This window comes from Morone saxatilis, unplaced genomic scaffold (assembly GCF_004916995.1).
Source record: "Morone saxatilis isolate NCDOM2014 unplaced genomic scaffold, NCSU_SB_2.0 Contig5, whole genome shotgun sequence".
Taxonomy (NCBI): domain Eukaryota; kingdom Metazoa; phylum Chordata; class Actinopteri; family Moronidae; genus Morone; species Morone saxatilis.
In genome coordinates, this window is record NW_023340095.1 from 6,786,468 (window position 1) to 6,798,540 (window position 12,073).

The following is a 12,073-nucleotide window of genomic DNA, read 5'->3' on the forward strand; positions in this document are numbered from 1 at the left end:
CTCTGTGTCTCTCTTTCTCTCTGTAGATGGAGATTCCAGCCTCCAGTCTGATCAACCGCTACATAGCATGCCAGGGCCCGCTGCCCAACACCTGCCCCGACTTCTGGCAAATGACATGGGAGCAGGGCTCATCTATGGTGGTCATGCTAACTACTCAAGTCGAAAGGGGGCGGGTATGTAGAAGAATTCTTCAAAGACAAGGACTGCAGCATGTTCAGAAATAGGTTTTCACTGTTAATGTTTCCATTCAGAAAAAACTTTACTGTACATGTGCAATTGGTTAGATCCAACTATAAACTCAGACATTAGGAGAGTGTGAGTGAGGTTGTTTGGTACTGATATATCTGTATCATTAAATGCATGTCTAAGTGAGACACTTAAAAATACTTTATTTACTGCAAAAAGGAGTTTCTGCAACTTGTTTATTTGAGCATTTTTTATAAAATACACAAAGTGAGTAAAAGATGTTTTACTGTGAAAACAATGGAACTAAAACTCCTTTAGTCCTCAAACCAGGTGTGAATTTAAAAAACAAAAACGCGTACATGCAAATTTCTATAAAATTAGAAAGAATTGTTTTGTTAAGAATTGAATTCAGTCCACCTTTCATTAGTCCAGATGGACTGAATGCATTGTATATGCTATATAGTTGTGTATTGAACATAATAGCAAACAGATGGCTAATTTAAAAGGTGAAACATGCCACTGGCCTGACCTTTGACCCCCTGAGCTGAGAATAACAGTCGTGACCTGTTAAGTAAATTAGACGTTCAGTTGTAAACGGAATACTTTTGTGTGTGTTTGTAGGTCAAGTGTCACCAGTACTGGCCCAATCCAGACAGCAGCGCCACCTACGGAGACTTTACAGTAACGTGCCACAATGAAGAGGGCAACTCTGCCTTCCTGGTCCGGGAGATGACTCTAGTGCACACACCGGTAAATACACACGCAAACACACACTTAAAATAGAAAGAAAAAAAAAAAAGGGTGGACAAACGGGGGAAGGGAAATTGGGAAGAAGAGAGTGAAGGTGAAGCAGATATAGAAGAGGAGGTTGGGGAGGAGGGCGAAGGCAACGCAGAGAGAGAGACGCCGGGTCCAATCAAAGAGAGGGACCGAGCGTCTCAGGAAAGGATGAGCCGCTGAGGACCCCGAGGAGGTGTGTTGCCATAGTGACCAGTGTGGGCTGTTCTTTTTCTGGCTCCTGCTTGCTGCATGCGGGCCACGTTTTGGGATCTGGTTACCATGACAACCCCAACCACCCCAGTCAGTCACATTGCTGAAATAGAGAGAGCGAGAACAGAGGAACCAAACAGAGGAAGAGAGGAGCAGAGAGTGGGACGAAGATAGTTTTAAAAAAAAAACCAGGGAGAATGTAAGTTTGTTTTATTTTGATGTTGAAGCCTTTTGAAGCTCACAGTTAAACTTCAACGCGTTACGGTGAACTTTTATCTCATTCCTCTAAACTGAAGGTTTTCGGATGCAGAATGGTGCGATATCGTTGTCTTTTTTTTTCTGTAATATATGTAAAAGGGCATCTACCATGCCGGCATTGAGGACAAAATCTAATTGAAAATTAACTTTTAATGGAGGATCAAATGTTCCTGCTGTTTCCTCGCCATTTCCTGCTGCCTGTGTTTTCCTGATTACTTCTCTGTGTGTTGCCCATGCATCGTGGCCTTTTGAGATATATGGCTGTAGTAGGAGGCAATTAGCATTCTCCTCTGCCTGTGATTGTTGCCATGGAGATAGATGTGTTACCATGGCGATGCGGCGAGGCAATATTAAAGAGGAACACACGGGTTCTGCGTGGCACATGAAACAGTGGTCAGTAGTTATCTGCTGTAGCTTCTGTGTGTGTGTAAGCCATCATTATTGTGTCCCTGTTGGGTTTAAATCTTTTTTTTAAATTATTTATAGTTTGATTGCAGCAACATAAGATGTACATTTTAGTTGTAGAGCCGCAGAAAATGTTGTCATCAGTATCTGGTGTTTCATGAAACGGGAAAGAACAATGTGAATCACCAAGTGGTCCAGCAGAGTGGAACAAATAAAGCCAGTTTGTTATTCACACTACCCGTTTCATAACATGTTTGAAGGCCATAATTACACAAACAGGGCGGCTGTGCAGTCTCCCCCTAGGACACAGAGCTCAATGAAACATGCTAGGAGGTTGCCCACATGAAATACAAGAACCTGCATTGAACCAGTTCTGAGTATGAGTGATATCTGAGAACAATTAATCACTCAGGAAGCTCGGGTCTTGACTGAGGCGATAGTGAATGCTCTCAGTTCGTTTCCAAGGCCTCTAAAACTAAAGAAGCTTTCCTGGAAGACATTAAAATATAATATAAAGTCATTTCTTATCTCCTTTTCCTTCTGTGTGTGTGTTCAGAGTGAGCAGCAGAGAGAGCTCACCCAGATTCAGTACCTAGCTTGGCCGGACCACGGCGTCCCTGATGACTCCACTGATTTCCTGGACTTTGTGGCTCTGGTACGGACCAAACGGGCCGGACAGGACCAGCCGATGGTGGTACACTGCAGGTACAGTAGTTCTTTGTGTGAATTATTTGTAGTGGGCCTGTTGCAATAACTGCAATAATGAAGCACAGCACTACTGACGAGCCAACCCCAGGGGATTGCAAGCCACCACCACAACCACATGTGACCTCAAATGATCACGTCATGTTCAGTATGAAGACAGCCGTCTGAAATGTAGTATCAGCTACTCAGTATCCCTCAGTTCACAACCCAGGATTACAATAGCACACAGGAGAAAGTCAGATAGCTTCGCCTCACTCCTGACTGGAAACACAGTCTTTTAGTAGAAAAAGCTGACCGGTTTGCTAAATATCCCAATCCGTCACGGTTGTGTATTTGCGTTCCATGGCTAGCTTATTCTGCTTAAAGTCGGCAGTAACAGGGTCACAGATCCAGGAGGCAGGAGGAGGGAAATTGCAGGTAATTAGGTATTGAGATGAACCTCTTAAAAAGTCATTAGCAAACATTAAACATCAACATACACCACACACACACCGTGCTGTTGAGCCACCGTGAATCACTGCAACAGCCCTAATTTGTAGTGGTGAATCCATAATCAGCTGATTTGTGTGTTTAAAGATTTAAACTCTAATCTTTGTCGTTCGTCTTTTCTTCCAGTGCGGGGATTGGTCGGACAGGGGTTCTGATCACCATGGAGACAGCACTGTGTCTAATGGAGTGCGGCCAGCCAGTTTATCCTCTAGATATCGTCAGGACCATGAGAGACCAGAGGGCCATGATGATCCAAACGCCTGTATGTATACGCATCGATATGTCTGTCCAGCTGCCCCCAGGCTCTTTAAACCATCCGCTAAACCATCTCTCTCTCTCTCTCCGTCTCTCCATCAGAGCCAGTACCGCTTTGTATGTGAGGCCATCCTGAAAGTCTATGAGGAGGGCCTGGTCAAACCACTCAAGACCGCTGTCTACCAGCCGAGAGAAAAGGTGGACGAGGAGAGGGACGACGAGAAGAAAGAGCAGCAGAAAGCAGGCGAAGGAGAAGACAGGGCAGCGACGGAGGAAGGGGAGGCGGCAGCGGTGGAGTTGCTGGAAGGAGGTCTGGATGAAGAGGACGACGACGACGAAGAGGTGGAAGTGCTGGATGTGGGAGAAGTGACGGAAGAGGGGGAGGACGAGGAGGACGAAGAGGAGGAGGAAGTGGAGGAGCCGAGCGTCGCAAGCGCCACCAGCGTGACCAGTGAGACCAGCGTGAACCCTGAACCTGAATCCGCTAACCCGTGACTTTTGACGGGTCATCAGGGGTCACCAGGGGGAGGCCAGGTGGTCGGAGAAGAGAACAAAAGCACTGTTGCACTTTATGCTGACAAAAACCGGAAAAAAGACAAAACAAACGAACAAACGTGAAAATCACGGACAAGCTAGAATAAAAAAAGAAACCCAGCTGTGTTGAATAGGTACCATTAGGGGATATTGTATGTTCAGGGGAAAGAAAAAAAGTATTCAAAGAATGAAAAGATAAAAGTACGAGAGAATAAAATGTGGATGGGGAATTGCTGTAGTGCCATAAGTACGAAGGGGAAGGGCTGCCCCCCTTGATGGAAAGCTTTTTCCCCCCCGTTTTATTTCCCCCAAAGGGTCGCCCTGTCCCCTTCTGAGCGAGTCTGCCAGACGGACCTGCCTTTTTTTTAGTGTCCTTTTAGCTGATAAAGAGATATACCTTATCTTTTGTTCCTCAGAGAGTATTTATTGTGTTTTAGTTTGTGTCAAACCCTGTCCACTGAACAAAAAAAAACTTGTATGTTTGTTTGTATGAATCTAGAGCTTCATGCTTTCCTGATTAAATCTTAGGTAGTTAAGTAGTGCGATTCCTCTTCTTCTAACTACTTCTTCATTTCTTCTGCTTTTTGTGGAAAAAAAAACAGTGATTTAATTTATTGTACTTGGTTTTTATCTTTCTCAGCTTTCTTGTCTAAGTTTCTGACAGCACAGACTGACAGATGGACAGCTGAAAGCACTTTGTGTCTCACCTCTTGTTCAATGCTGTGGCAAGTTTTATTCTTTATCCTACTTTGTGCTGTGTTTGTGAGCTTACAGACACACACGCTCTGAAGCGGCCATCGTTTGGCATGGTGAAGAACATAACTGGTTTACAATCCTCAGGGCCTGTGTTAACTGGGCACCTCTCTTTCACTCGGTCACGACGGCTACTGTTGCTCTACGACTACAGACCTCTCACTGTCAGATGTAATGAGCAAACAGATTAACGTCACATCGCATTATTAATTCAACACAAGGAAATTTAAGAGTGTCGTAAAGAGGGGCCCCAGTCGACACACGGCCTCTCTGAGTTACAATCTAAACTGTTTTCCCAGCCGTCGTGGCTGATACAAAGCTAAGAAACAAGGCTGAGGTTAGTTCATTTATTTCTTCAAATTCATATTTAGTTAATAGTTAAGTCAAACCTACAGGTCACTTGCAACTGATGAAGTGGGCAGCAAGGGTCCCTGCTGAAGTGTCCTTGAGCCAGACACTGATAATAAAGCCCCGCTGCATGTGAAGCTCAGTGGTTTCCCCCAGAGCGAGGAGAACTTTGTGCAACCCAAACGTGTCTTGCTCACCTTTCACACAAGTCAAATAGTGGTCAAAGGTAGGTCATTAAAGTGGTTGAAAACTGCTCGACTTTTTATGCAATCAGTATTTGCCCGCCCCCCCACCCACCCAAGGTTTCACACAAACTAATAAAATGTGATGCTGAATGAACATGAAACTGATCTCAGCCCTTAGTGTGAAATGGTAAAAACCATGACTTAAAGCCACTCGCAAACGACCCCTCACAATTTGAATCCTGTAAACATGAAGCAAAACCCAAGATCTTTTGCCACACCATGCATTGAGACTTATTATTTTTGGCTTTGGTGAGCAACCGCTAGCATAGCATTAACGGTAAGACTAATTATGTTAACATTCCTCATTAAACTTTTTTTTTTTTTGTAGAAAAAGGGTCAGAGGCATTGGAGGGGTAAACCCCAAACCTTTGCTGTTCAGTTTTTTTCTAAATCGCCCTAATTGTCCTGCCAGAGAACACTTTATTATTCAAAGAGGCACAACGGAACATCAACCCCAATACTTTAACCTTTTTTATTGATCTTATCCCAATGGTACTTTTAATTTAAGGCAACAGTTTTTTTTATAGCAGAGAGAAGGTTAAGGTGATAATTGTACGACTGAATTTTTAATTCACAAATCCCCCAGCCCATCAAGTTTGCTTGGAGTCCTTTTTTTTTTTGTCTCAGTGCAGGTTAAGCTGCCATTGTTCTTTACAAAGCAGCGTGGAATGAAGTGTAGCCTCTTCACAATTTGAGACATTTTTCTTATCGGCTGCTTCAGTACCTGCTGTCATTGGCTCCTCCATGGATTCTGCTGAAAAAACCTACTGCTGTGAGGGTGAGAGAGTTGTTGTGTGTGTGTGTGGTGTTGGACTCAGATTTCAGTCTTTATCTCTCACTGTACCTCTCCCTCCTCCATTTCTAACATAGTTGGTTAGCTGTCTGGTCTAAGCCTGCTTGTCCGTTAACTGGAATGAAAAGGTTGTGCCGTAAAAAGCCACAAACCTAATCTAACCCCCGATCTCAAGTTTTTTCTGAAGAAACGCAGATAGAGCCTCCTTGGAGAGTAAACTTTTAGTCTGAATCTTTCCCTGTGAAACATTTCAAACCATTCTCATACCTCCCTTTCATACAGCTGAATCATACTTTTTTTTTCTCCACATGGAGAGGTGGCTCAAGAAGAGTCTAGAAACAGCTTTTCCTCTTCACTATTTTGTTTTTTTAATTCCTCCTTTAGTGCGGCCCTCTCCCAAAAATCTGCCTAAATCCTTCTCTCAGGCAACATCAGTCATTTCAGCAGAGCCCACGCAACATTCACTATCCATTCTTCTCATTGTTCTTCCCCAGATGCCTCTCTTTTGGATCATTATACATGGATCCCACTCTCTCTGCATGGCCTCAAGGCAAATGACACATCTGAGCAGAATACCATGGGTACAGTAGCGCAGTATCAAGCTTGTTTTCCACACAGGGACAAAGTGAAGCTAGCCAGCGAATAGCAGACCGAATAACTGGTTTCAAATGTTATTTTATTTTTAAATTTTTTATTGACAGTTGCACATTCATTGCAGACCCTGCATGCATGAGCTTATAATCAAAAGAACAAAGACACCATTCAGCCCCCACTGGCTTCTTATCATCAGGTTTTTTTTGTGTATTCAGCAGCAGGGCCAACCAAATGAAATTACCACCAAATCTAAATTAATTAACGCGGAAGCCCTCCTGATAAAGTGGCATCAATGACAAGTTCACAAAGCTTTGTCAATTTCCAACAAGAAGATTAAAAACAAACAAACATCGGCCATGCAGCGAAAAGTTAATAATTGATAAATTCAGGCCGCCAGAGTTTCCAACTGCACAAAATGTCCAGCAATGAGCTGTCTGTGTTGAAAGTGTTTTGTTGTTGACACATAATTGGTACTGTCTGTGCGTTTAGGGGTACTGATCAAAGGTAGTTTGGAGGGGACCAGACACGGGGGAGGGCTCGGGTTTAGTTGTATTTTTGTAAAGATGAAAACAGCTCTAGTTGGGTAGGGAAAGGACAGCACTTTGTAGAAGGCTGAGTGGCAGGTAAGGCTACTGACAAAAAAAAAAAGAAAAAGTTGGAGACATAAAGCATTGTTAAAATATGTTCTTCTTCTTTTTTTAATTTGTCATTTTTATTTTGTTTGAAAATAAGACCAGTAGGGAACAAGAAAAAAAGAAAAGAACTCCTAACTACACAGTGCCACTTGTTAATTTTGTGTAAATAATACTAGACCATGTAAATACAATGTTGTATATGAAAAAAAATCTTTAAAATAAAAGGGAAAATCATTTGTGAGCAGAAACATTTTGTTTTTATTTTGTTTTTGTTTTTTTTTCTCCTTTTTGAATGATTCAAATGTGACACAAATGGTGTGTATTTCAAGACTGCTATTTCAAAAAAAATTTGTTTTATTTGAATCGTCATCTATAACAGCGAGTGTATATATATAATGAAACACAAAATAATGAGAAATGTTTTACCGTATTATACCCTTGGTTAACTCCTACCTGTGTTATAAAAACCTTTTGTCCTCAGTTGCTTGTTTCTTTCTGGTATCATGGTTTTACGGTGCTTTGGACATGTCTAATAGGCTTGATTGTGAACAATTAAAGCTTGTCTGTCAAAGCATGGAGACGTGGCTTCAGATCAACTTGCTTTTCCACACTGTAAAAGTGAGGTTGGGCAATGTAAGGTCGCACCAGTGCCCGAAGACTTTGACCAGAGTCACTTATTTAGATTTTTTTTTAGATTGATTTAATAATAGAGTGAAGCCATTAGTCACATAAGTTAGCCAAACTGCTCAATCTCTGTAATTTCAGTCTTCAATGAAAATAAGACTGAGAAGGTTTTCAAAGAAAGAGGAAATAACTTTTTTTAAGGGGGATTTCTAAAGAAACAAACCACTGAACAGCTTCTGCTGCCATGAAGTAAGCCAACCTTAAAGATTTATAAGTCAGATGATTTGATATTAAGTCATTTGTATCTAGCTATATTGTTTTATAATGATATTATTGAGCCAAAGGCCACAGTGGGAGCTATTACCGTAGATTAAAGCTCCAAAGCGGAAAAAAAAGATTTAAATGTTACAAGTGATTTAGAGACATTCGTCATAGTTTCTGAGGTATATCAGTTCATTAGAGGCCTACATTAATACAAGGAGGCCTCCTTAAATGTATCTTTGCCTTTAGATGGTAAATACAGCTGGATTATATATCAGCATATGATGGGTTTATTGCATTAGGATGATATTACTAGTACTGTGGGGCAGGGCATAGGTGCATTTTGTAGTATCCAGTAGAACTAGTTAAAGGCCACACTTTGTATCTGCCACTGTGTCATCCACATACATGTTAGTGATTATTCTATTCTCTGTGCAGACAAAAATATGGCCTGTTTATATATACAATGGCGACAATAAAGAGTCAGATTTAGGGATTTATTTTGGCAACAACTGGGAACAGTGTCACTCTTAAAACATTAAAAAAAATAAAATGTTGATTGGGAGAAAAGTTGCTACTCTTAAACCCTGACTCTATACACACTATCATACTCTGGTACCCTAAATTAACCACAGGTCTGATTGTCTGTTGCCACATTTCTAAACCATTATTCCCAAACCAACCAGAAGGGGGTGCTGCTGTCAAATAGTGATGGACTACATCAGTGGTCAAATTAGACCACGGACCAAAAAAATCAAACAAACAACCCCCATTTTATTAAATATTGTCCCAGGGAGCCCTATCTGATGGGACTTGCCATTATTATTATTATTATTAATTAATAATAATTATTTTCTAAACAAAGTTACAAAGTGCCTTACATAATGTCAAGACAATTCAAATCATATAGAAATGAGGTAGAATAAAGACCCCAATCAGTAAAAAATAAAATAATGAAATACCCACCGCTAATATATGATAGAACAATAATACTAATATAATACGAGGCGTTATGCAGTGTGTTAGAATAGATAAAAACAAATATGTTTTAAGATGTTTTATGACCAAAACAAATTATAATAAAATTTTTAAAAATATAATCAGCCAATGCGACTATAATTAAGTGTCGGGGTCTTTTAGATATAAACAATAAAAAACAATAAAAAAAAAAACAATAAATAAATAATAAACCAGCTCGATAAAAAGAGGCGTGTCTCTTTAAAAACGCTAATCACGTTTTTGTCAGGGATTTATCGTGACGTCACTTCCTGAGGAGAGCTTTTTTTTTTTTTCTTTGCCTCCTACTTTTTTTTTTTTGTCGGGACCTGGGAGAGAAAATCATCCCGCAGAGGGGGAAAAAGGGAGAGAAGAAACAAGTTACAAACCCCGCGGGAATGTACGAGGTCGCTGTTTAGTCGGTCTACAATGCAAGCGGACGTGCTTTCAACCGTGAATTCATAACCAGGAGGTTTCTGTAAGTATCCCCTGTTCATCCAAAGACCTCCGCGGATCCACAAGTGGCTGCGGAGCAAGTGTACATGTCGGATCCAGCTTTTCGGGTCTGAAAAGGAAAGGGTGCGTTTGTTTTGCCGCGCGAGACGCGCTTGTGCGCTCGGAGTCTGGGGATTTGCTTTGCGTTCGTTGCTGACGGTTAGCTCCGCCGTGTAAAACGAGCGCACACCTGTTGCCTTTGCTTACATCGGGTAACTTCAAGGGGCCTTTTACTGATTTTACAAATTGTGACGCGAAGGGGTTAAACTATTTATTTGTTTGCTTTGTTCACATTATTTCAGCGGATTTTACACATTTTAAAGCCGTTTTTTGGGGGGTGAAGAGACCGTTGGTGTCTCAGCGGTTTCTTTATCTGGCTGACCTGAAAAACCACAAATGGCGAGCAAGTTTAGACATCTTTACAGTCGACTAACGCTGCCTAACTTTATTTTAAAAACGAATTTAACCCAGCTAATAATGTAATAAAGCTCCATCTCAAACGCCTTCTTTATTCTTAATTGTCTTCTTGTAACTATGGCGACATTCGTATTCTTGTAGGTTCTGACGCCAGGTTTACGTTAGCTGCGTTAAAAGAAGTTAGTGACGTTAGAACGCAAAATCGACCGTTAGCCGTTACTGGTATCGTTGATAACCATGGTAACGTTAACTAACGGGTAACCTAGGTGATAAGAAACGTTATGTCGTTAGTGGGGCTCACTGTTAAATTAACGTTAACTGGATATATACAATTATTTATTAATAGTATTTGTATTTGTCACCTGTAGCATCAACTGTCAATTAATTTAAACATTTAAGAAAGAAATTATTTTATTTATTTAGAATTATTATTATTTCAGAAGAAATGTTTAAACCAAATAATATTATCTAGAAGATATTTGATAGTTTGCAAATGTTAACTTCTAATATATTGTGATACAGCAAACAAATCAGTGTTTTTCCAGTTGATGCCGCACACAGAGACTGTAATAAAACACACTTAGCATCTCATGTGTGTGTGATCTTAGTAGATACATACTTTATTGATCCCCAAGCCACCTGACACACACCCCCATAAATGTTTCATAGGTTCATTTTACACATGCAACAAATTTAAAGGCCTTTTTTTAAGTTCTCAAATACAAAATGAACCCTTTAAATGTCTGAATATGTGTCTTTTCTTTTTCTCTGTACAGGTGTGGTAGTGCAACCCTCTCGAGCACCCGTCATGCTGAGTTTCCTGCGCAGGACGCTGGGGCGGCGCTCCATCCGGAAACACGCAGAGAAGAGCCGTTTGCGGGAGGCCCAGCGCGCCACGACGCACATCCCTGCTGCCGGGGATGCAAAGTCTATCATCACCTGCCGCGTGTCCCTACTGGACGGGACGGACGTCAGCGTTGACCTGCCGGTAAGGAGGGTTTCTGCAGGTTCAGCCGTTCCAGGGTTGTGCGTCCTCATTGAGAAGTAGTCGGGACATTCACGAGCCAGACACCCGATTGTTGTCGTCATCTTTGAGGTCGTGTGTGTTTCTTCTGTGCTCGATTGTGTCACAATATTCGGAAAGGACAGTTAGAAACCTTTAGTAGCTGTACATAAAGGTTGAGTATTTATGCGGTTTTAAAAGTAGTTAATGCAAATTCTGTTGTGTTTTTACACCCAAATGTTAAATATAAATAGAAACAAATCCCACACCTGAACCAAAAGATACTTAACCTGTAGAGTCTGTCATTGTGTCTCTACTGGTCTGCCTGCAGTGCTGAGGACAGTTAATGCCTAGGAAATGGATTATACTCTCTAAAATCACTGTCAAATGGCCGTTAACTATGAAGCACAGGAGATATACTGTGTGTGTGTGTGTGTGCGCGTGTGTAGTAGTGCCGCTGATCACCTGTAATCCGTGATCCTCTCTGGAGAACACACTTCATCACATGACACGTTGGGCTGTTCACCAAGTGGACACAGAGCAGAACTCCTCCTCCTTACTCCCTCTTCTATCTTCTGTCGTTCCTCCGCCGTCACATATCGTGTTAATTGTTCCTCTGTAGCGACTTCTTTCAGACAAACGCCGAGCTTCTGCTGGGGAAAAACCTAATGTAGTGCTTAAGTCGTGTAGTTTTTTTAGAACTGAGGGTATGAATATCTTTTTTTTATATTTATATTTTATATTTATACATAGAAAGATAGTGTACAATAGTGTACATAAATTCAAAATTAATTAATTAAAACAAAACAATATGATACATAAGTAAATAATAATAATAATAATAATAATAATAATAATAAATAAATATATAATAAAATAATAATAATAAAAAAAGATATAATAATAATAATGCTAATAAAAAATAAAAATAAATAATAATGATAATAATAAAAAATATATAATAATAATGATAATAATAAATAAATATATAATGATAATGATAATAATAAATAAATATATAATAATAATGATAATAATAATAATAATAAAAATAAAAAAGGTAATCAAAAATGGTCCTTATGGGTTT

At 40.5% G+C, this 12,073-nt stretch overlaps 1 protein-coding gene and 1 long non-coding RNA gene across 3 annotated transcripts in view; both read left to right on the forward strand.

The window, feature by feature from the left end:
- ptpn4a (protein tyrosine phosphatase non-receptor type 4a) overlaps window positions 1-4,382 on the forward strand; it is a 37,485-nt gene extending 33,103 nt beyond the window's left edge. For both annotated transcript variants that reach the window (XM_035676751.1, XM_035676752.1), the window contains exons 22-26: window positions 27-173; window positions 808-936; window positions 2,396-2,544; window positions 3,160-3,295; window positions 3,391-4,382. In XM_035676751.1, the coding sequence (XP_035532644.1) occupies window positions 27-173; window positions 808-936; window positions 2,396-2,544; window positions 3,160-3,295; window positions 3,391-3,783 (954 nt within the window). In that variant the 3' untranslated portion in view covers window positions 3,784-4,382. The remainder of the gene's footprint in view (window positions 1-26; window positions 174-807; window positions 937-2,395; window positions 2,545-3,159; window positions 3,296-3,390) is intronic.
- Window positions 4,383-9,382: 5,000 nt separating this feature from the next.
- Window positions 9,383-10,971, forward strand: LOC118338849. Its single transcript, XR_004797284.1, has 2 exons — window positions 9,383-9,549; window positions 10,760-10,971. It is a non-coding gene; the product is annotated as an uncharacterized LOC118338849 (long non-coding RNA).
- Window positions 10,972-12,073: the final 1,102 nt, after the last annotated feature.